Genomic DNA, 26,439 nt, shown 5'->3' on the forward strand with positions numbered 1-26,439 from the left:
CTTCCCGATAGTTTCTGTATTTTATTTAAGAGGATGGTTTTACTCTGAACTACTTTCCATAAAATTAAGAATAAATAATAACAAGTATTCGGTCATGCTTCAGTGAGGTAGTATAATAAAGTCAGTTCCGTGTTACACAGATAAGAACAAACCGCAGATTCCCAAAACAATCAAACACATATACATCTTCTCATACCCTTGCACACATACATTTTGTACGCAGGGAAGGTCGTCCTTAAATAACCAAAGCTATGTTAATAGAAACAAAACCAAATAGACGAGTGAACTTCATTGGTAGCTAGTCTGTCTACCTTTGGAGGTTTGAATGTAATGTTCAAAGAATGACTGAAGCAAATGGTCATTTTATCATTTCTGCCACAAAAGATGGATGCTATTCAACTCCGGAGGCATCATTACAAATGCTGAATAACATTCAGTTTATACAACACGTGGAATAAACTCTTAATGCGTTGTAGTTGTGACTGGTTGTGACATGCTGACCTTTGACCAGGAAAATTTGAATCACGTAGTTCAATGCGTTTTGATTGGCTAACACTTGAAGGCCGCTTCATGATACGTTTCAAAAAACGCTCGCTAAAGCTCGTGTCTTTGTAACATTTGAAAAATAACTACCTCGAGTGAAATATAAATACCATATACAACAACTACTCGTTGTGTAACCTCTATTTACACGACACGTTTATAACTAGGAAAATAATTTTACCACCAAAACATATAACTCGGCATAAAATAAGAAAACTACTCATTTACAAAGAAAGAAAAAGGAAAACAAATAACAAAGAAATGTCAAGACATTAAATGTCCGGGGCCGCGGTGGCCGAGTGGTTAAGGTGTCCCGACACTTTAACACTAGCCCTCCACCTCTGGGTTGCGAGTTCGAAACCTACGTGGGGCAGTTGCCAGGTACTGACCGTAGGCCGGTGGTTTTTCTCCGGGTACTCCGGCTTTCCTCCACCTTTAAAACCTGGCACGTCCTTAAATGACCCTGGCTGTTAATAGGACGTTAAACAAAAACAAACCAAACAAACCAAACATTAAATGTCCTCACAAAAATAGGTCATCTGTGATATATTACCCTTTATAATGTGTGTTTTCGTGGTTATTGTAAGGCAAATTAAACAAAAAGTGGACAAAATGATTTCTTATTGATATAAATGCATATCCAAGCATCATGACAGAAACTTTATCTAGATCAAGAAAAATGTTGTGATTTACATTGCTGCAAAATCACACACGTGTTAGAGGTAGAGTATTACTCATCCACAAAGACATGAATTCGTTAAACTGACGATAAAGTCACTCCCAATGGAGCGGAAAATACCGATGTTTTTGTTCTACTTTGTTGTTAGGTATGTCGATATATACCCAAGTTGTAAGCCACATGTACCTTTTTAGCTGTAAGTTTTCGGTTACCTTGGTAGATAACTTGTGACACGAGTAAAGATAATGAAACAAACAATATTTTGTGCGAAATGTTTTACCAAGACTTAAAAGATATCTACGCTTTGTCATATATGAATTTGAGGTCACAAATAGTAGTACTTTTTAACGCTTGAACTAAAGGAGAATGTCTACTCCAAATTTTATCTGAGAAATTTTCATATTTGCCATGATTTAAACAATGGGGATTGAATCAAGAAGTGAATCTCAGATACAATGTATCGTGAACTTCCTGGTTAAGTTAATTCAGTCTGAAGTCCCAGTTGCCATTCTTAGGCGATGATGAATTAGCACAGACGCGTCGTATTTACTGAAACTAAAACTAAAGCATCGTGACTTATTTACATAACACAAGAAAAATATTTTTTCCCCCTGTAGATACGTTAAGAAACAGCGTTCATAAGGATCATACACGTAGATAACAGTCCACAATCATATATCATCTTTATTTACCATTAAGCTAGCACAGTATAGGACTTAAAAGCAATTGTTGGTACTAGTTTGACGAGGAATTTATAAATAATTGTTCCTACTAGACAAGGAATTTATAAACAATTTTTCATACTACTTGTATGGCAAGGAATTTATTTTTAAAAAAGGCTCATATTAGTATGACAAGGAATCTATAAACAATTGTTCGAAGTATTTTGACAAGGAATTTTAAACACAATTGTTCAGATTAGTATGACAAGGAATCTATAAGCAAATTGTTCGTACTAGTATGACAAGGAATTTATAAACAAATTGTTCGCACTAAAAAAATACAGGAGGATATCAGATGTACTCTATCGTGAACTTCCTGGTTTGGTGCGCTCCGTACATGTATGAATTCCCAGTTGCTTTTGTGACTCGATGATGACCAGGAATTGAAAATCGTGTTCATACTAGTATTGTCAGGAATTTAAAACATTTTTTTGTACTAGTATCACTAAGAATTTAAAACAATTTTCCGTACTTTATGACCAAGAATTTCAAACAAATGTTGGTAATAGAATGACCAGTAAGTTTAAACAATTCCTCGTACTGGTAATGGTATAGTACGTATATCTGTGATGACGAACGTTTTATCAGATTTTACCGCTTTATTTCATACTTTCATACAGTCATAGATTGCAATATTTGTAAAATGTTTTCATTGTCCTCAATGTTGTCTCCATGGTAATAAAACTCATATATTTATGTACTTTATGTAGCACTTATAATATTTAGATTTAGTATTTTTGGGAAATACGCCAATTTGATATGACACTAAACATTAGCCTCTGTGAAGGAAGACATTGGCACTAAATAAAAATATATGTTGGTTTTACAATGACACTAAACAAAAGGCTTTATTGGGAGAAGACGGTTACACTAAGCATAAGCCAATACCCCCTCCCAATTTGTTTTTGATTACATATCACTCGCACATGGTATGGAATCGGCGATTATCATTCTTTTCAACGATGTGTTAAATACATAAGCTATTAAGATCATCTCCACCATCAAAACTTACGACGATTACGGTGATTACGTTATGTTTACATTGCCGCATCAGTTAAGTTTCTTTCTGTATTTATTTATTTATTTCAAAGGTTTTTGGACAGCGGCCAACATTTTATTTCTTTATTTGTGTAAAGCAGGTGAGAGCAGTAAACTGATCTCGTTTGACATTCCTTCATCCCCAGACCAGGAAGTATAAATAGGCTATAAATAACTTTGGTTTTAATAGGTTTTGTCAACTTTTTCCCTTATTTGCGTTGTGCTTAAGTGCGGTGATATAATCAAGATGTCATTTAATACACCGAACTTACACAAAAATGATAAACAATCGTCACGAGTAGGGGAACTTGTTTATCCCATAACTTCTTTACTTACAAATGTAAGTCTGTCATGTTCAAATTCTCCCAACGTAGCAACTAAATTCCGTGAACCAAATCACTACCTGACAAAATATAGGTCGTTTTAAACGAAAGCTTATCATCTATTTTAGATGCATGACTCATATCCTCTGTACTATATTTGTTAATGATATTATTTTACAAAACGAAATATTAGTTTGAAAGTCATTGTGTCGGAGTAATTTATTAATAGGTAACTTGTTTAAATAACTCCGCTCAAAATATTCGAAGACGACACCGGCATCGCGAAGTCGAACTTCACCGCTGTCATTGTCAGATTCAATTATCGGTCCTTTCCTGGATTTCGTAGGTACGCTATTACTGGTTATTATGATGTAAAATGTTCATTCTGATATTTATTCATTCAAGACATCGTGCATTTCAACAAATATTTCGGAAACCGAGCTGGATTGGGGAGCAATAGGCCTATGCAGTTTACGTTTGTCCATGTGTTTACACGAAATCTCATCAGTTTCAGAGACATCGAGTATAGAGTTTACTGACATGAGACAATTGTTCCACGATGATTTTTACATTTTTGTGTTTGGGATAAATATATTCGTAATAAAAGTAAGTGAAATGATATGAAAGTGTTTATTCGTTGCTTTTTTTCTGTTGGTACAATATCCGTACCAAATGATATCGAACTAGAAAAAGGGAAGCCGCCTAACAGTAACAGTTACGTTAGATGCTGCGGCCGTTTCATTTAAATGACTACGATTAGAGACAGCGATTAAACCATTTTTATTACATTTGTTCATTGTTTTGATAATTCTTTCACGGCTATCGGGGTCTACTGCATATCTAGAACAAAGGGGAGGGGGGTCAGTTTTAGTTCGCTAGGCCCATCGATGTAATATCTCGCTTCCGTGCGTCGTCTATTTTACCATCATCAAATTATATTTCGTACGACTCAAACCCTAAATTAATCGACATTTCCACGAGGACACCCCTCTCATCCAGTTATGCTAATGTTGAGCACCGACAACTCCAAAAAATGTGTACATGCTGATCTTTTGAAGACAGACGAGAAAAAAAAGATAAGTGAGAGTAGTAAAAATAGTCCGTGGTCAAAGGCCAGAGGTTAGCCAATCAGATTTGTTGGAGGTTACAAATGACCAATGACACTAAGCACAAGTCTGTGGGAGTAGATAATACCACTTAAAGAAATCCTGTCCGGAGGTTCAAAATGCCATTAAACATTGGAATTAGACAATGCTTTTAAGCAAAGTCTTTGATGAAGTTTATAAGGCCATGAACCAAAAGCATGTATGAGTGATAATGCCACGAAAAACAATTATGTATGGCAGTTGATAATATTACTAAACAAAACACTTTGTTGAGTTGACAATGATAATAACAAAAGCCTGCGTCACTAAGAAGCCGCCTGTATGGGGGTAGACAACGTCACTAAACAGAAGTCAATGTGGGAGTAGACAATGACGCTAAACAAAAGCCTATTGACGTAGATAATGCCACTAAACAAAAGCCTGTGTGTGGTTCGCCAGATATATTTCACGTTTGTTTACATTCCAAAGACTATATAAGATTAAAATTGCAGATTCATTTACATATCGTGATTTTGTCCTTTTTTTATTCCAATAGGTACCTATATTTTGGCCTACATATTGCCATTTGGAGAACAAAATCTGACCAGATCGGACCAGAAACTAGTGTCGGTAACAGAAGTATAGCTAGTCTTGTGTTAATATATCTGTAGCGATAAGTAGCTTTTTCATGAATAACTTTAAAAGAATGACCAATTTGGAGATGTATGTAAGATTTGGTGTTGGCTTTGTCTTCCCGATAGTTTCTGTATTTTATTTAAGAGGATGGTTTTACTCTGAACTACTTTCCATAAAATTAAGAATAAATAATAACAAGTATTCGGTCATGCTTCAGTGAGGTAGTATAATAAAGTCAGTTCCGTGTTACACAGATAAGAACAAACCGCAGATTCCCAAAACAATCAAACACATATACATCTTCTCATACCCTTGCACACATACATTTTGTACGCAGGGAAGGTCGTCCTTAAATAACCAAAGCTATGTTAATAAAAACAAAACCAAATAGACGAGTGAACTTCATTGGTAGCTAGTCTGTCTACCTTTGGAGGTTTGAATGTAATGTTCAAAGAATGACTGAAGCAAATGGTCATTTTATCATTTCTGCCACAAAAGATGGATGCTATTCAACTCCGGAGGCATCATTACAAATGCTGAATAACATTCAGTTTATACAACACGTGGAATAAACTCTTAATGCGTTGTAGTTGTGACTGGTTGTGACATGCTGACCTTTGACCAGGAAAATTTGAATCACGTAGTTCAATGCGTTTTGATTGGCTAACACTTGAAGGCCGCTTCATGACACGTTTCAAAAAACGCTCGCTAAAGCTCGTGTCTTTGTAACATTTGAAAAATAACTACCTCGAGTGAAATATAAATACCATATACAACAACTACTCGTTGTGTAACCTCTATTTACACGACACGTTTATAACTAGGAAAATAATTTTACCACCAAAACATATAACTCGGCATAAAATAAGAAAACTACTCATTTACAAAGAAAGAAAAAGGAAAACAAATAACAAAGAAATGTCAAGACATTAAATGTCCGGGGCCGCGGTGGCCGAGTGGTTAAGGTGTCCCGACACTTTAACACTAGCCCTCCACCTCTGGGTTGCGAGTTCGAAACCTACGTGGGGCAGTTGCCAGGTACTGACCGTAGGCCGGTGGTTTTTCTCCGGGTACTCCGGCTTTCCTCCACCTTTAAAACCTGGCACGTCCTTAAATGACCCTGGCTGTTAATAGGACGTTAAACAAAAACAAACCAAACAAACCAAACATTAAATGTCCTCACAAAAATAGGTCATCTGTGATATATTACCCTTTATAATTTGTGTTTTCGTGGTTATTGTAAGGCAAATTAAACAAAAAATGGACAAAATGATTTCTTATTGATATAAATGCATATCCAAGCATCATGACAGAAACTTTATCTAGATCAAGAAAAATGTTGTGATTTACATTGCTGCAAAATCACACACGTGTTAGAGGTAGAGTATTACTCATCCACAAAGACATGAATTCGTTAAACTGACGATAAAGTCACTCCCAATGGAGCGGAAAATACCGATGTTTTTGTTCTACTTTGTTGTTAGGTATGTCGATATATACCCAAGTTGTAAGCCACATGTACCTTTTTGGCTGTAAGTTTTCGGTTACCTTGGTAGATAACTTGTGACACGAGTAAAGATAATGAAACAAACAATATTTTGTGCGAAATGTTTTACCAAGACGTAAAAGATATCTACGCTTTGTCATATATGAATTTGAGGTCACAAATAGTAGTACTTTTTAACGCTTGAACTAAAGGAGAATGCCTAAACCAAATCTTATCTGCCATGATTTAAACAAAGGGGATTGAATCAAGAAGTGAATCTCAGATACACTGTATCGTGAACTTCCTGGTTAAGTAAATTCAGTCTGAAGTCCCAGTTGCCATTCTTAGGCGTGACGAATTAGCACAGACGCGTCGTATTCGCTGAAACTAAAACTAAAGCATCGTGACTTATTTACATAACACAAGAAAAGTATTTTTTCTGTAGATGCGTTAAGAAACAGCGTTCATAAGGATCATACACGTAGATAACAGTCCACAATCATATATCATCTTTATTTACCATTAAGCTAGCACAGTATAGGACTTAAAAGCAATTGTTGGTACTAGTTTGACGAGGAATTTATAAATAATTGTTCCTACTAGACAAGGAATTTATAAAGAATTTTTCATACTACTAGTATGGCAAGGAATTTATTTTTAAAAAAGGCTCATATTAGTATGGCAAGGAATCTATAAACAATTGTTCGAAGTATTTTGACAAGGAATATTAAACACAATTGTTCAGATTAGTATGACAACTTCAGGAATCTATAAACAAATTTTTCGTACTAGTATGACAAGGAATTTATAAACAAATTGTTTGCACTAGAAAACTACAGGAGGACATCAGATGTACTCTATCGTGAACTTCCTGGTTTGGTGCGTTCCGTATGAATTCCCAGTTGCTTTTGTGACTCGATGATGACCAGGAATTGAAAATCGTGTTCATACTAGTATTGCCAGGAATTTAAAACAATTTTTCGTACTAGTATCAAAAATTTTCCGTACTATATGACCAAGAATTTCAAACAAATGTTGGTAATAGAATGACCAGTAAGTTTAAACAATTCTTCGTACTGGTAATGGTATAGTACGTATATCTGTGATGACGGACGTTTTATCAGATTTTACCCTTTATTTCATACTTCTTTGTCGATTGTGGTATACATTTAAAGACAGTCATAGATTGAAATATTTGTAAAATGTTTTCATTGTCCTCAATGTTGTCTCCATGGTAATAAAACTCATATATTTATGTACTTTATGTAGCACTTATAATATTTAGATTTAGTATTTTTGACAAATACGCAATTTGATATGACACTGTGAGGGAAGACATTGGCACTAAATATAAATATATGTTGCTTTTACGATGACACTAAACAAAAGGCTTTATCTTTTTTACACTAAGCATAAGCCAATACCCCCCTCCCAATTTGTTTTTGATTACATATCACTCGCACATGGTATGGAATCGGCAATTATCATTCTTTTCAACGATATGTTAAATACATAAGCTATTAAGATTGTACCACCCTCAACCTCCCCGCCTTAATTCTACCATCAAAACTTACGACGATTACGGTGATTACTATGACGGCCCATACACGCCTCTACAAAATACGCATACGCACTAAATGTTTGTCCGCCGTCTCCTAAAATGCGTCGTCAAAAAAATGCATATGCAGTTGTTTTTTTGCCCAGTGTCGGACGCATTTCATCGTCAGATTTTGCTTTGCTTTTTGTTTATTTTGACAACGCAGTGTTGGTCCGTAGCCGCTTTGGCACTTTCGAGCTTTGCTACATACCATTTGATAAATCCTGACAGCCTGATGGAGCACAGGTGGCCCACTGAGATAATGGATGCGCCATTCAATTCTTCAGTTAAGTTTCTTTCTGTATTTATTTATTTATTTCAAAGGTTTTTGGACAGCGGCCAACATTTTATTTCTTTATTTGTGTAAAGCAGGTGAGAGCAGTAAACTGATCTCGTTTGACATTCCTTCATCCCCAGACCAGGAAGTATAAATAGGCTATAAATAACTTTGGTTTTAATAGGTTTTGCAAACTTTTCCCCTTATTTGCGTTGTGCTTAAGTGCGTTAATATAATCAAGATGTCATTTAATACACCGAACTAACACAGGAAAGGACAAAGGCATTGCCCTACTTTTATGGAAAAAAGATAAAAATCCCCCGGGTATGACGAAATAGTGGCTGCTGCCGATCGAAGTAATTCCGGAGAATTACGAAGTTTAAGTCAAAATTGTATGTTTTTAAAGTTTGCCACGGAATCAAGCAGAAATGTTAAGGTCAATCCAACATCTTAATTACATGTGTAGTCAAAATTTCGCATGACAAGCGGTACACGTTAGTTGAGTATTATTTTAATAGCTGATCAAAATCCATCATTAAATTTGATACTAACGTTATCAATATTACTCTCAGAGATTTTCTGCACGCGTCGATATGACGTCATCATCGACGAAACCCTTAATTTTTTGCTCTGCCAATAAATGTTTTAATGAGAAATCTACAACAATGAGGGCCGATGTACTACGAGCTCATTAGTGTTTTTCAATGTATTCTCTAGAGATCGAACGTGGGACCTTTGACTAAGTAGTCTAACGTTCTTCCGATCGAAAGTTTTCTCTAGCCGAGCAGTGTGATGTGACTAGTATTTACCAAGGTTTCTTATTGACTTGCTTTAAATGTAATCCAACGTGTTACTTAATTTGATTAATTAAGTTATATCTTGTCGACATTCTGTAGTCAATTACAGATGACGATCTATTGATCTGTCACTCAAGTTTATATCGACTCTACAATAAAAACTGGTAACCGTTCAATATTTAGATATGTTTTGATGTGGTGTCCAGTTTTACCATTTTTATGCTTCCTTATCTTCTTATTTCTTATATATATATCATAGCCATCAATGTTTAATCTGAATAAATACTCTCCAGACATTGAAAGTAAATTGTTGTTATTAGAGTATTTAGTTAAAATATTTGTCTTGTCATGTTTTGTCGACATTTCAGTTTCATGTTCCCGCAATACATTTTCAACTTCCTCATTTAATTTATGATCCTTTTAAGTTCAACATTTTGCCATTTGCTAATCTTAATCGTGTTGGGCTTTCCCGTTTGCGCCTGTAAATCCGCCGTTGTCTGGTTGTAGTGATAACAAAAGTTAAGTTTCAGGAAGTTTACTTTCTATGTATGTCACGTGATTGGCTTAAATTGACGTATGATTGAGGTAACTGCTGTTTAATATTTTATTTATATTTTATTTCATTGATCGTTGGATTATGATTTAATTAATACATTGACGTTTTCAATGAAGCTTTGAAGTACATTGTAAATAATGTTAAACATATTGTCTGTTCAACATTTAGTAAGAGTTTGATCACCCGTCCAGTCAAAATTGTGATTTAAGTGGAACATAATTGAATAGATTTATTTCATTTAACAGTTTATGACACAAAAGGCCGGGAACGCTTTAGTACGAACATACCAAGCTATTTATGCCTACACTCACCCCGCCTATGATCCGGATTGGATTATCGGTAAGAAATATATTATATATGCACATGTACTCGTTCAGTATGACACATGAGCTGTGAATGTAAAGGTGAATTCAAATTCAATGGAGCAATAATATCACCAAAACGCTTTCGCTTCATTTATATATAGATACATAGATATATAGGTACTGTACAAAGACACATAGATGTTATTCTGAAAAAAAGTAGAAAATCACATTCCATCAACAGTCAGCTCTGTAATAAATAATTTATTAAAAATGAAACAGTTACAGTTCGAGTTATCTTTAAAACAATATTCCTGCGGGAGAGGATTTCATACATCGACAGTTCTTTGTGTAAACGAAATTTTTTCCAGCATTTAATCTCAAAAGATTTTAAAGATCTTAAGGCCATGTGCTCGTGTTGAGGAACTTTCCCTGATTTTAAAGATATCGGACACGTCACTAACATATTTCCTGGACAGTATTTTTTAGACCCCTATCATATCGCAAAGTGATCTCCTATATTTGTTGGAAGATTCAGTTTTTGTAATATTGCGGTATAAGGAAAGTCCTTAAGCCCAGGTACTTGTTATATTGCTCGACGTTGAACATTTCCTTGGTTCTATGTGCGCAACAACTTAAAACTATCCAGGCTCATGCAATCTATTGTTCACCGTAAAATCCCCATTATCGAGTTAGCTTTATTAACAATTTCACATATATATGTTTATCAAAAGACGCCGATATCTTTTTCGAAGTTTCACAAATTCTAGCACTTTTGCATCTCCCTGGATGTTGTAGTTAACTTGATTTATGCTTGAATTCCCCTCGCACATCATTTAGCATTTTTCTTGATGAAATCAATTTTTTTACAGAATCCAATGACTCAGGATCACAGTGTCGTTCTTATTTTTAAATCATTTAATCTTGCTTGCACTTCCATTGGCATAAAATGTATGTTAATGGCCCATGGCGTGCAAATAACGTCACCATTTGAATAGTGGTGAAAGGATTTCAGACAGAATGAGTACACAAATGAAAGTAGGTTCCCAAGCTGTTTAAATCCTTAAATAAATAATTATACTATCTCAAGTGAGGAGAAAAGAGTTTTAAATTATACTCGCCGCTTTAAATTGATAATTCCTTATATTTCTCCGGTGTTCTTTAGCTCGCGGAACATTTTAAAATATCTCGATTTATTATGAATGGTTTCTTATTTGTTTTAATGAATCATTTCGTACATAAATGTATTGAGGTTGTGCCAATTAGTCCAGGTCCTTATCAATGAGTACATGTAAATTGGCAATGCTAACCTCATCTATCGTCACAATAATTCTATATCAACAATACAGTCCAATTGTATTGACTTGTAATAAATCAGTATCTTAACTTTATTATTATGTAACATTTTAACATTTAATACTGATCATGAGGTGTCATTCTCCTACTGTACCTACTATATGAAGATATAACCGATACCATATACTGTACAGATAACGAAAAAGCACTTACATGTAATATACTCGTAACTTCTTTTTTATGATAATGATAATTTCATCTTTGTCTCCAAGAAATAAAAAAAATATCACAACTAGTCATTATCTAGTAATCAAGGGGGAAAAAATTGCATATGCGTTTATTCAAATTTCTTTAATGTAACGCTTTCTATTTTCCGTTTAACACTGCATTACACATACATGATCACAAAGCCTGTAGTTGTTATAAAACAAGTATGAGGCGGGTATTACTACGTGTGATGGTGTGTGTGTGTGTGTGATGGTGTGTGTGTCACGGGTGAACTGGCTATCATAAAGACTTGCCACAGAACTGATGTAACCGTACGATGAAGGCGTTTTGCCAATTATACACATACACCGTTTGTTAAATTTGAGTGCGATGGCCAATACCAGCTTAAATTTTTTTTTTATATCTATGTACATTTGTGATCTATTCTGCACATGAAAATCCAAAATGTTTACTTAAATATACCAGTCTACCTTTCGTCATTCTCGACGTGACGGTTAAAATTATCAGGCTACATTTAGTCTTTCATACATGTACATTAACGCTATTCTTAGAGGCACGAAAGCACCAAAATTGATTCAAAGAAATCACTAGGGATAATTTGGTCTCTTTCACATAAAACTAAAACATTTCAATTCTACACTTTCTTTGGCAATACGGTCTATTTAGGTGTCCGTGTATTAAGCGTTTAACTAGGCCATGATTGACGTTGAGTATGTAACTATGCGGGAATGACGTTCATCGTTGACCTATGCTAGGATTGCCCTTAAGCGTTGACTTAAGAGAGAATGTTGTTAAGCGTGTAAATAAGCGGAAATGACGTTCAAAGTTTACCTAAGCAAGGGACGTCGTTTAGATCTTACTTAAGCGAGCTTGACTTTTGTTTTAATTCCTGACCTTAGGAAAGCTATGTTGTCCGAAATTGGTACTTAATCCCCCTGAAATGAAGATATTTACGTGATGGTAATGGGCTGGTTAAGGTATTTCTGTCTTAAATGACTATATACTTAGATTTCAGTAACAACGCAAAGCGAGTTGTTTTTTGATAAAAGCACAATGCAATGTACTGTATTCATCTTAAAGCTAAAAAAATAAAAACAAAAATAAGAAATAAGGATAAATAATTAAAAGCATATCAGAACACCCGCCTAGTCAGGAATGTGATCTTCATATCTTTTAAAGTCCAATCCTGGAGTCACATTCTGGTCGCCTAGTGTGTTAGCCGTGTATACGCTAGCTCTGCGCCTCTCTCGACGTGCAGACAGCTTTTCCTCAAGAGGGGCGTTTACGAGTAAAATATGTATCAAGTTTGACATTTCGGAGAAAGCAATTAGTTATCATCATAGATTTTTCCTAAAATATTTCCTTGATCGATTGGATAATATATTGGTAACGCAATATTTCCCGATAGTATTTGGTATTGGACATCAACACATACAGTTATTATCAATGGAAACGCATGATACTTTAGCCCACAGCCTTACTGACGATTCATAAAAGGACAGGACGGCTTTACGGTCCAATATATGTTCTTTATGCGGTATTCACTGTATAAATATAACTCTATTCATATTTTAAGATGTTTTCACTTGCTTGCTTTTTATAAATCTTCGCTGCGTTAACTGTTAAAAACTGAACTGGATAACTACGTATATACACGAAAAGGCAGTTGTTTGTCCCACAACTTGAGCCATACGTAACCAGGTAAGCACACATAGACTACCTTTTGTATAATTTAGCCAATGAAAAAGTGAATTGAATGATCAGAAAATAAAGTCACGGCATCACGTGATATTGGTTAAGTGAATGTGTCTCTTATTTTGCTAATAAATCAATTTGATCAAAATGCATCCAATTCGTTCACTACATACATGTTTGGTTTTGTTTTAAAATCTCCAATCACATTTTATTTGTCACGTGCTTCGTTCCTTTTAAACTTAATTAAAAATAAATGTTAAATAACATTTACATTAGGCCAGAAGGTCCGTGTCGTTTACCTGAATTTGATCTGTTAGCTCAGTCACCTTATTATCTATTTCTCGGTATCAACTTCTGTTCCGGTAGACTAGCACCGTGAACAACAGTAAATATATTCACCATTCACTGAACAACAAAAAATGACAGTATAATTTAATTCACTTTACCCACACCGAAACATATGTCCCTGGACATTTACAACGTACGCATGTGTTTTGACAGGTAATGCTTTTTCTTTCTCGCGGTTTGACTTAAGATTAATTCTTGTTTTAATTAACTGTCATTTAACGTAACGATATTGTTGATTTTGAATCGCCCGTTCGAGAATTCGTGTTCCAATAAATTTGCAGCACTCAGTATTAGGTATATGTTTGGGTGCCGATCTAGACCCCTCTCCCAGTTTTGGTTAAACATTTCGGGCACACAAAGACCATACTTATCCTTCACAATAGGGATGTCACGCTACAATAGCTCCCCATAGCATCCCGTCTGTGTGTACTATACACATATGTATTATACGGATACTGAAAGAAACTCACCGCTACAGTTTACATTTAATTGAATAAAACATGTTGTCAGATTCTGATTGAACTCTCGTTGGAATTTTATATTACAAATATATTTTTTCTTCTACTGTTTTACTTTTGTATATAAAATGATTCAAATTGTGTATATGGAATTCACTTCAGTAAAATGCAAATAAACAAAGAGTAAATTAGAAGGAAATACTTACCCAGTCCATGCTTCCGTCGACCCTATGAAGACAGAAAGTATGAAAAAGGAACATCCAAGTAGAGCCAAATTTCGGGAACCAAAAGTCCCCATTCTATCAGCAAACTCCAACAGACGTATAATGCAAACCAGGAAGTTAAATTGAACCTAAATACCAAACTGATCACGTGACATTGTCGACCTGTACCTTACGTAGTAGTCTATATTTATATATATATGAAAAAATGCATGTTTATTACATAGCAATTAGCCGTTGATGTGTAGCTAGGAAGGCGTGGTCTTTCGAGGAACTCCGGTTTACCTTCTTTACCAGTAATACCGTCATTTAAAACTAAAACAGGTTGTAAACACTATTTTTGTTATGTGAATAAGTATATATATGATGGTACAGTGATAAAATCAAATTCCATGTGAGAGTGACATACATATGGATATTACTCCTTTAATAGTGCACACGTTACAAAGGCAGTCATCTATTTCAACAAGACGTATGAGGTAATAGTACATATTGCTCTTGCCGTACTCAAGCCCGAAACGTATTTCGTTTAATGCGACCAATCATAATCGATATGATGAGTATGTATCCTTTGGAAACATCAGAATGCCGCAGAATTTAACAGATTAAGAAAATTAAGAAATATGTGAATTTTAAGACCTTAACCTACATTGTAGAGGTACTGTTAGACAGGAAATTTATCACAAAATACAGACCAGTACCTAGACGTCCCTGAAGACTTATATTAAATATCTTAGTGCGATAAAGTGTATCTAGAAACCACGTTTGGTTAACCGTTAAGGAATAATGGTAAATATTTAAGACTAACGGTAACCATCAATTTATCGCAATTGTAATCCTGTCTTACGCTGCCATTAACAAAATATATAACTCGAAACTCTTCAATTATAAGTTAACAAATGGGTAACTCGAAATTCACTTAAGACGTAAGGCGTTCTTATCAAAGTAGTAACTAGAAACTCACTTAAGACGTAAGGTGTCCTTATCAAAGTAGTAACTAGAAACTCACTAAAGACGTAAGGTGTCCTTATCAAAGTAGTAACTAGAAACTCACCTAAGACGTAAGGTGTCCTTATCAAAGTAGTAACTAGAAACTCACTTAAGACGTAAGGTGTCCTTATCAAAGTAGTAACTAGAAACTCACCTAAGACGTAAGGTGTCCTTATCAAAGTAGTAACTAGAAACTCACCTAAGACGTAAGGTGTCCTTATCAAAGTAGTAACTAGACACTCACCTAAGACGTAAGGTGTCCTTATCAAAAGTAGTAACTAGAAACTCACTAAGACGTAAGGTGTCCTTATCAAAGTAGTAACTAGAAACTCACTAAAGACGTAAGGTGTCCTTATCAAAGTAGTAACTAGAAACTCACTTAAGACGTAAGGTGTCCTTATCAAAGTAGTAACTAGAAACTCACTTAAGACGTAAGGTGTCCTTATCAAAGTAGTAACTAGAAACTCACTAAGACGTAAGGTGTCCTTATCAAAATAGTAACTAGAAACTCACTAAGACGTAAGGTGTCCTTATCAAAGTAGTAACTAGAAACTCAATAAAGACGTAAGGTGTCCTTATCAAAATAGTAACTAGGCACTCACTTAAGACGTAAGGTGTCCTTATCAAAGTAGTAACTAGAAACTCACTTAAGACGTAAGGTGTCCTTATCAAAATAGTAACTAGAAACTCACTTAAGACGTAAGGTGTCCTTATCAAAGTAGTAACTAGAAACTCACTTAAGACGTAAGGTGTCCTTATCAAAATAGTAACTAGAAACTCACTAAAGACGTAAGGTGTCCTTATCAAAGTAGTAACTAGACACTCACTAAAGACGTAAGGTGTCCTTATCAAAGTAGTAACTAGAAACTCACCTAAGACGTAAGGTGTCCTTATCAAAGTAGTAACTAGAAACTCACTAAAGACGTAAGGTGTCCTTATCAAAGTAGTAACTAGAAACTCACCTAAGACGTAAGGTGTCCTTATCAAAGTAGTAACTAGAAACTCACTTAAGACGTAAGGTGTCCTTATCAAAGTAGTAACTAGAAACTCACTTAAGACGTAAGGTGTCCTTATCAAAGTAGTAACTAGAAACTCACTTAAGACGTAAGGTGTCCTTATCAAAGTAGTAACTAGAAACTCACTTAAGACGTAAGGTGTCCTTATCAAAATAGTAACTAGAAACTCACTTAAGACGTAAGGTGTCCTTATCAAAGTAGTAACTAGAAACTCACTAAAGACGTAAGGTGTCCTTATCAAAGTAGTAACTAGAAGCTCACTAAAGACGTAAGGTGTCCTTATCAAAGTAGTAACTAGAAACTCACTAAAGACAAAAGGTGTCCTTATCAAAGTAGTAACTAGAAACTCACTTAAGACGTAAGGTGTCCTTATCAAAGTAGTAACTAGAAACTCACTTAAGACGTAAGGTGTCCTTATCAAAGTAGTAACTAGAAACTCACTTAAGACGTAAGGTGTCCTTATCAAAGTAGTAACTAGAAACTCACTTAAGACGTAAGGTGTCCTTATCAAAGTAGTAACTAGACACTCACTTAAGACGTAAGGTGTCCTTATCAAAGTAGTAACTAGAAACTCACTTAAGACGTAAGGTGTCGTTATCAAAATAGTAACTAGAAACTCACTTAAGACGTAAGGTGTCGTTATCAAAGTAGTAACTAGAAACTCACTTAAGACGTAAGGTGTCCTTATCAAAATAGTAACTAGACACTCACTTAAGACGTAAGGTGTCCTTATCAAAGTAGTAACTAGAAACTCACTTAAGACGTAAGGTGTCCTTATCAAAGTAGTAACTAGAAACTCACTTAAGACGTAAGGTGTCCTTATCAAAGTAGTAACTAGAAACTCACTTAAGACGTAAAGGTGTCCTTATCAAAGTAGTAACTAGAAACTCACTTAAGACGTAAGGTGTCCTTATCAAAGTAGTAACTAGAAACTCACTTAAGACGTAAGGTGTCCTTATCAAAGTAGTAACTAGAAACTCACTTAAGACGTAAGGTGTCCTTATCAAAGTAGTAACTAGAAACTCACTTAAGACGTAAGGTGTCCTTATCAAAGTAGTAACTAGAAACTCACCTAAGACGTAAGGTGTCCTTATCAAAGTAGTAACTAGAAACTCACTAAGGACGTAAGGTGTCCTTATCAAAGTAGTAACTAGAAACTCACTTAAGACGTAAGGTGTCCTTATCAAAGTAGTAACTAGAAACTCACTAAGACATAAGGTGTCCTTATCAAAGTAGTAACTAGAAACTCACTTAAGACGTAAGGTGTCCTTATCAAAGTAGTAACTAGACACTCACTTAAGACGTAAGGTGTCCTTATCAAAGTAGTAACTAGAAACTCACTTAAGACGTAAGGTGTCCTTATCAAAATGGATAGCTGGAAACTCTCTTTAGTCATTATTCACCTCATGAATTGAACGGCAAAATCTTGCTTTCTCAAAACAGTCGCTTTGGAACGCCTTGTTCGTGATGCAGATAATGTGTTTTTTTATAACAAGTTCATGGCTTTAACTGTGGATAGGATTTTCCTTACAATACGGACACGAATCCGGCCTAAATAGGGTTTATCGTTACAGAAAACCACCCCTTTAAATACCTTAGCTGATATTTACAATCCAAGCGTGACTCTGTCAAAGGTTGTCAACAAATGGTCCCCGGCCACAACCAATTTTCCTATATCATCTGCAAAAAAAAAAAAAAAAAACCAAACCAAAAAAAAAACTTAGTTTACATAGCATGTTACATGATGTGGTAGAACTGTTCAAGCCGAACCTACAGCGAACTGAAAAACTTCTTCAAATTTCAAAATAATTTGGGAAACCACACAGACAGGCTGAACTGTCACTAAGATCAGAGTTAAAATATCATTATTGGGATTACTAGCAAAATTCCTCAGCTGGCAGAGTATAATATTAATTCTACGATCACCATTATACTTAATAAAATTGTCGGAGTATCGAATATTGGTGTTCAGTTTATAAAACTGTTGCTTCGCTATCTGTTTAATGATGGATGTAAATTGTATCCGGAAGTCACGATGTTTTTCACAATGTACAATCCTGAAATTGTTTGTGGAGGTCAAAATAAGGTGACGTGCAGGAGCATTCAATGTTGTTCATACATATTTCTAATTATTTAAAATGTCACCGCATCACTTTCTTGTGGGGAAATCTTGAAAAGTACGAAATATAACTGATCCAGCCTTATACCTTACTATGCCGTCTGCCGTACAAACAAACATGGAACATGCGAAACAATTTTATATCACTTGAATATATTTTGCGTTGTATCAATTATCTTAAATATTTTTAGTCTGAGACCAGGATAATAACAATACCGACTTAATAACAAAACCATACTTCAAACGTTCACTCGATAAAACGATGGTAAAATATGCATAAACTACCTGATACTACTTGAATCAATTTTAGGTAAGGGTAAAACTGAACGCAGGTAAACGTGGTATATTTCACACCTGATCACATTTCATACCTCATCGGGATATGCAAAGAAAGGAAAGTGGGGGAACACGATAAACCCGAATGTTCCGAGTGCAATTGTATCGAGAATTCCGAACGGAATTTTTCGATTGTAAACGAGAAAAAGACATTTCTAAAAGTAGTTTAGGGCGACATTAAAGCGGGGCGAATATCTGTTGTGTTGCTCAAGGGCGAAAATAACCTGGGGCGAAAAATATCAGGTATACAGTATAGATGTGACATTCATATAAAACATCTTTGTTGAATACAAAAAATGACTTGGAGCAGTTTAAAGCACATTGTCGGTTCATTTTGAAAATTCACCTACGCCTCTAAGACTTGTTTACGATCCATTAGACTCCGATACAAATAATAAAAAAAGGAGTTTTCAAAATCCCAGTTTAATTGACAGAAGGACAAAATATTACTGTGTGATGTAGTTTTAGTTTCAATTAGTGTATTTATTATAAAGCTGCTATTCACAAATATGTTTTTGTACAAAATACTTTTATTATGATTTTGATGGAAGATTGTGGGAACACCTGTGAATATTTAGAGGCACACATGTGATGTTTTAGAGCCTAACATATGAAAGTTTGGAGGCATATTGTTAACCAGTATATAATAAGTTGTTTACTCGTAAATAATATGTATAGTAAATTGTTTGCCTGTATAAAGTGCATCGATTACCTGGGTGAAGTACATTATTTACCTGTGTGTAGTACGTTGTTAACCTGTGTGTAGTACGTTGCTTACCTGTGTGTAGTACATTATTTACCTGTGTGTAGTACGTTGTTAACCTGTGTGTAGTACGTTGCTTACCTGTTTGTAGTACATTGATTACCTGTGTGCAGTATATTATTTACCTGTGTGTAGTACGTTGTTTACCTGTGTGTAGTACATTGTTTACCTGTGTGGAGTACGTTGTTTACCTGTATGTAGTACATTGTTTACCTGTGTGTAGTACGTTGTTTACTAATGTATATTACGTTGTTTAAAAATACTGTACTGTATACCAGCAAGGGATGGAAAAACCCATCATTATCAACTTTCAAACGAAAACAATCTATAGTATCTAACTGTGTTGTCTCACTAGTAAGGTTGCGCTTCATAATATATGTAACACAAGGTGACTCAGGCGAGGCCTAACACACACAAACAGTTTCAATAACTGATGCACAATCTTTCATCATAAGCAGTAGGTTTACAAAAACCAGACAAACCAGTGTAACACTACACTTAAAATCTAATAAAGGATAGAACACGGGCGTGTTTAAATGTCATTTAAAATGACCTATTATTTCATCGTAAATATATATGTGTGGTTGGTATATGCATTAAAGAACAGTTACCCATCCTTGTTACTAAGCTGTGATACTCAGCCTTGTTACTCAGCCTTGTTACCTAGCCTTGTTAATCAGCCTTGTTACTCAGCCTTGTTACTCAGCCTTGTTACTCAGCCTAGATACTCACCTCAGTTTTTCAGCATATGTACTCAGCCTTGTTACTCAACATAAATACCCAGCCTAGATGTTCAGCTATGTTACTCAGTTTTGTTACTCAGTCGTGTTTCTCAACCTTATTATTCAGCCTAGAACCAAGCCTTGTTACTCAGGCTTGTTACCCCGGCTTGTGACTTAGACTAGAACCGAGTCTTGTTATTCAGCCTTGTTACCCAGCCTATATCCAACCTTATTACTCAGACTACATACTCTTCATAATTAATCCTTCTTGTAACTCAGCCTTGTAACTGAACCGTGTTACTCAGTATCGATACTCATCTTGTTACTCATCCTTGTTTCTGAGTCTTGTTATTCAGCCGTTTTGCTCAGCCTTGTTATTCAGCCAAGACACTCAGTCTAGATACTCAGCCTTGTTATTCAGCCAAGAAACTCAGCCTAGAGAAGCCTTTCTACTAAGACTAAATACTCAGCCTTGTTATTCAGCTTTGTTACCAAGCCTAGTTGCCCAGCTAAGTTACTCGGCCTAGTTGTTCAGTATTGTTAATCATCCTAGATACTCATCCTAGTTACTCAGTCTTGCTACTCAGACACGGGTGAATATCACATTTCAGCGTAAATTTAGTAACAGATAGAGTACGTGTCGACATAGATATAAAGCTGAACATACAATGTTACGTCTTCTTAGGACTCGTCAATGATATAAGGATACGGCTCAAGCGTTACGTCCTCCTGGGACCCGTCAATGATGTTTGGGACACCTTTTAACTGTTATGTCATCCTAGGACCCGTCAATGATGTTTGGGACACCTCTTAACTGTTATGTCATCCTAGGACCCGTCAATGATGTTTGGGACACCACTAAGCTGTTATGTCATCCTAGGACCCGTCAATGATGTTTGGGACACCACTAAGCTGTTATGTCATCCTAGGACCCGTCAATGATGTTTGGGACACCTCTTAACTGTTATGTCATCCTAGGACCCGTCAATGATGTTTGGGACACCTCTTAACTGTTATGCAATATTTTGTCTTTGGGTTCAAAAAAATCATCTGATACCCTCAACCCCAATCAACAACTGTGTAATGTCCTCCAGGGACTCGACAGTGATGTCAGGGACATCATACAACTGTTACTATTTCTTAGAAACCATTATTGATACTTTTGTTTTACTTTTTTTTTTTTTTTTTTTTTAATGTTGGCACTATTGACAAGACTACATTTCAATTCCGTAATGTCATTCTTAGTACTATGAAATCAAAATTCCAGTCGTGTTGGCATATCGCTATTGCAGAATTTGACAAGCGTAATGCGGGTTCTGTAAAAAAAAATCGAAAGAAATTCATTGAAAATGGTCAATTTTGGTGATAATATCATCATCTAAAAAACTGTATACCTGTTTAATTGAGTCATATGTAAATTTGTTAACATGAGAAGATATCATCAAAAGATAAAATATAGACAAGCCCTGTTGCTAAATGTAAATAGCTGTTGGTAGTACGCTATCACGGTTTCTGATGATTAAGATTCAAATTTAGAAAACAGTCTTTGAAAAATAAATAAATAACTTTTTTCTTATAAATACGTCATTTTGTTTGTCCCCAATTCTTACTTCCTGTTGCTGTTCCCAATATGTCTCCAAATAATTTTGTCTTTGTGCTTTCAACGAAATGATGACTTCTTTCGTCATAACAGCTTTAAACAAGCATACCGGATATTGCTAAAACAATGCATGTCCCCTGCCGCCCCCCTAAAATAGAAACAGTGATATTGACCTTGAGACCATTTAAACTCAAACCTATTCGATATCTTATGTGTTTTTTGTTTGTTTGTTTGTTTGAATGAAGTCACTAGAGCGCAGACAACCTTTAGCGTTACGTACATACTTTCTATAAGAAGGTTTCACCAGTAGGAGACAAATAAAGACAGTTGCTGGTATCACCATCATAATTATGTTAGGAATGCAATGTTATTTGAGTGTGTGCAAGGTTGCTGGAAATGTATTTCACTAGATTTTCAGCGGGATTAAAAAAAAAACCTTCACACTGAACAAGGAAGAAGGTATACACAGCCATCTGAACAATGACGGTTTTAATCAAACTTGCCAGCAGATTAAAAAATCTCAATCGTAGAAAAACAATCTTGTATAAGACAATAGAAATCCAATTGTCTTTCTTAAATGTTTTTGTTATTATCTAGTAAGTGTTTTGGTTAATCTATGATATATATACTTATAAACCATGATGTCCGTGTGTTAATGTTATATTGTTAGGTGAAATCTGACGTGATCTTTAAGTTCCTGTATTTGTTTACGGTCAGGTATTGTCAAAAATAAATAAATAAACAAATATAAGAAAAGAAATTGAATGTACGTGTATTACGTTATTCATATAGCAGTGTGTAGTATCATCGATGTCATGTTTACAAAACAAGCAACTACAAAATATCATAAACAAATTTGAAGTTATACATAGGATCTCTATATATTTTCATATACATCAAATGAATAGTGGGTTTTTATTTTTGCGAACTTTGGCTTGTTTGGTACGAACGCTGGAGCACAGATAAATTATCGATATATTTACATTTACACTACAGCCCCACTATATAACTTTACCAAGCTCACTTGGCAGTTATGAGTCCATAACTTCCCAATCTTTATTATGACGTCATTAATATAATGACGTCATAATTGTCACGTCGGCGATAACGAAAGATGGCTGTTGAAAAGGCTGTTCCGTCTTTGACGATAATAATTTGTTCATTCATCGTCGGAGCAAAATTCCTGGATATAGTCTTTAAAAATCGTTGTCAAATGTAAATATAAGCATTGAACTGCTTTCTTTTGGAAGTTATGGGCTGATGAATGCGCTTCATTAAATTTGCCTTTGTCCAGTTGGCATTCATCAGCCCATAACTTCCAACTGAAAGCAGTTCAATGCTTAAATGTTTACCTTATGTCATTATCTGGGGACGGGACCTAAAGCCTTCATCACAGGACTTTAGTTTGTCATTATCTGGGTATATAACTTTGGTATGTCATAATTCAGGACAAACTCAACTTCGTCTAGATCCAATATTAGAATAATACCCCTTCGATAGGATTTAACCAATAAATCATACATACTCTACAAATCCAAACTTCGTCTAGAACAGATATTAGAATAATATCATTTGATGAAGGTTTTTTACTCTAAGTTATAAATACTCTTCAGACAAAACTTCATCTAGATCCAGTATTTAAATAATTCCATTTGAATTTGATTCATCTGATGAGTCATTGGCATACCCTATAATCTTAACTTCTTCTACAACCAGTATTAGATCAGTCCTTGATATACGTTCACAAAACTTAAATCAAATTAAACATGTTCTTCCTGTGTCCACGTTAAGACTTTGAAGATAGGTCAAAAGGTCAGATAATAGTACAGTAATAAAACACTTAATATACTTAAGTTTCTTTTAAATTCGCTACCGTATGTTTCTTCCCGTTTTGTAATGTATGTAACCAAATTGTAATTATACAGATAATTACGACTAATTGGGATATCAAAATAAGATATCGTTGGTCTGCTTACTACGGTGGCTGATTTGTGCCATTTCGTCCTTTCGTTTCGCCCCGAAAAGACGAAAGACGAAACATCATACGCAAATAAGACGAAATAAATGCACGCAAATTAGCGACTTCAATTCTCATCTTGTCGGGTTCATTATTTTTGTCTTTTCGTCTGTTCGACTTTTCGCCCCAAAAAGACGAACATTAATCAACATTAAGACGAAAGAAGAACGAGAATAAAGATATTGGCACAAATCAGCTACCGTAGTTTACCTCCTATATATACGCGAATCGAGGCAGGGGGCGGTAGGACTGAAACAGCATTATGAAAATTTAAAACCCTTCAAGTTTTTCAAAATTTATGTATGAGAGGGTCGAGTGAAGAAAAGGCTTCAACACTCAAATCTGTCCATTTGTTTTATCAATTATATATCAGCAGTTTGGGAGAAGAAGTGGGATTACACGGCTTTATGAAACAGAAATTGTTTGTTTTATAGTTTCAGGGAAGAAGAAATTCTACACCTTAATGGAACCAAATTATTATACGATTTTTATCACCTCAAATACATGAAAGATCGATCGTGAAGAATGTTTCTTCCTTAAACATCAAAAAGTTTTCAATATTTGAATAATGACCTTATTAAAATAATCTCGTAAATGGACGTTGGTATCATAATTAGATAAGCTTTAAGGAAACAAAACAGGTTAAATACATATATACACATGATCAATTATTTTCGATAGCATGTTCAAAATTAATTAGTCAAGTCTGATAAATCAAGGGATAATACACTTTTTAAACATACATCAATTTATGGTTGATTTTAACAAAAACCTTTTGTAAGCTGTTTGATAAAAGTGTCATAGAGTTCCATTAACTATTGGTTCAGAAGGCTCCACTTATACCCGACCATGAGTTATTGCTAGCCGTATCAGACATATATATATATATTGTACACGTCGGACTAGGAAGTACCTATATATAGCAACTACCCTATAAGAAACGAGGATGCATGTTTTATATAAAATTGTTGTGAGAACCATCTGCTATCTTCTCGAACGGATTCTTTTAAACAATTGGCAAGCAAATTAGAATTATGATTAAATATTACCTTGTTACCATGTAAATGTATACTGCATAAAAATCACTAAAATTACATTGATAAAACACAGTACCTCAGTAAGTCAGAAAACTTCGTGAAAATTTAATGTGCGACTTTAAAAAAATGAGTCATCGTCGACTCCAAGTGTGTGGTGGACATGATATGACGTGGCTAAATAATATATGTGCCATTGAAACGTTCTTTATAAGAACGTGGATGTGGTGCACTGATATAAGTTGGTAGTATTTCTAGCTAGGCGATTGGGTGCATGTTTGTGCTCGAGTTTTTGTGTGTGTTGTTATGTTATATACATGTACAACTATATGTATATATCCGTAAGTGGAACAAGAGGCAGGGACTGTGGTACGGGGCCAAGGGGCAGGAACTGTGGTACGGGGCCAAGGGGCAGGAACTGTGGTACGGGGCCAAGGGGCAGGAACTGTGGTACGGGGCCAAGAGGCAGGAACTGTGGTACGGGGCCAAGGGGCAGGAACTGTGGTACGGGGCCAAGGGGCAGGAACTGTGGTACGGGGCCAAGAGGCAGGAACTGTGGCCCCCTAACCTGTGACAGGGCAAGGGACAGGAACTATGACTTCCTAATCTAAGAGAGGGCAGGATACAGGAATGTTGACGTCCTAATCTAAGAGAGGGCAGGATACAGGAATGTTGACGTCATAACTTGCGAGAGGGCAGGAAACAGGAGATTTTAGGTTCTAACCTAAGAGAGGGCAGGATACAGGAGCTTTGACGTTCTAACCTAAGAGAGGACAGGGTACAGGAGATTTGACGGCCTCAACAACAAAGGTGCACGAGACAGGACCAGTGTGCGAAAAGAGTGGTTTAGAATAAGGTTGGAGAAGCATTCCTTTACCTCTTATGGTACATATTAGGCTCAACCTACCTGCTGCCCCCATTGCATGATCGTAAAAGGCGACTATTTGGGATCTTATATTTTCTCTTCTTTCTGAACAACTTTCTTCTTCCTAATGTCTCCCTTGACAATGCCTCACTTTTGGTCTTCAGTTGAGCGTTCGCCCCTGTGAGGAAGGCTTTGGGTTCTGTCCCCTGGCCGAGACATACCAGAGTCTTAAAAAATGGTAGTTGCTGCTCCTGCTTAGCGCTCAGCATACAAGGAGTGGGACGACTGGTTCGCCCTTTGTCAGTATAATGTGACCGGGTGGGGTGTCCTGCTGATGTAGCACTATAAATCGGCAAAAGTTCCGGCCTATCACAAGGAGACTTAACACGAACATACTGCAGCCTTCCAAAACACACATACGCACTCACCACACGCATGCATGTCGCACGCATGGGAGGCCGTCCTTAAATGACCTTAGCTGTTAATAGGACGTTAAACAAAATAAACCAAACCAAACCAAACCATACTATATTAATCTGATTAAAATCTAGATGGTCATTCTCACTACTTTACATGAACATCTAACAACATCCCATAAGGGGTCACGTCGGGGTGACCTTTTGGATTAGCCAATCAAATGACTACTTCCAGAATCTTGGAAGTGAAATTTATTTGTCCGAATTAGCATGG

General features: G+C 35.6%; 1 protein-coding gene across 1 annotated transcript in view; it reads right to left on the reverse strand.

The window, feature by feature from the left end:
- LOC117343520 overlaps positions 1–14,512 on the reverse strand; it is a 41,898-nt gene extending 27,386 nt beyond the window's left edge. The window contains exon 1 of the mRNA XM_033905899.1: positions 14,273–14,512. Within this exon, the coding sequence (XP_033761790.1) occupies positions 14,273–14,364 (92 nt within the window). The 5' untranslated portion in view covers positions 14,365–14,512. The remainder of the gene's footprint in view (positions 1–14,272) is intronic.
- Positions 14,513–26,439: the final 11,927 nt, after the last annotated feature.

Source organism: Pecten maximus, chromosome 15, assembly GCF_902652985.1.
Source record: "Pecten maximus chromosome 15, xPecMax1.1, whole genome shotgun sequence".
Classification (NCBI taxonomy): domain Eukaryota; kingdom Metazoa; phylum Mollusca; class Bivalvia; order Pectinida; family Pectinidae; genus Pecten; species Pecten maximus.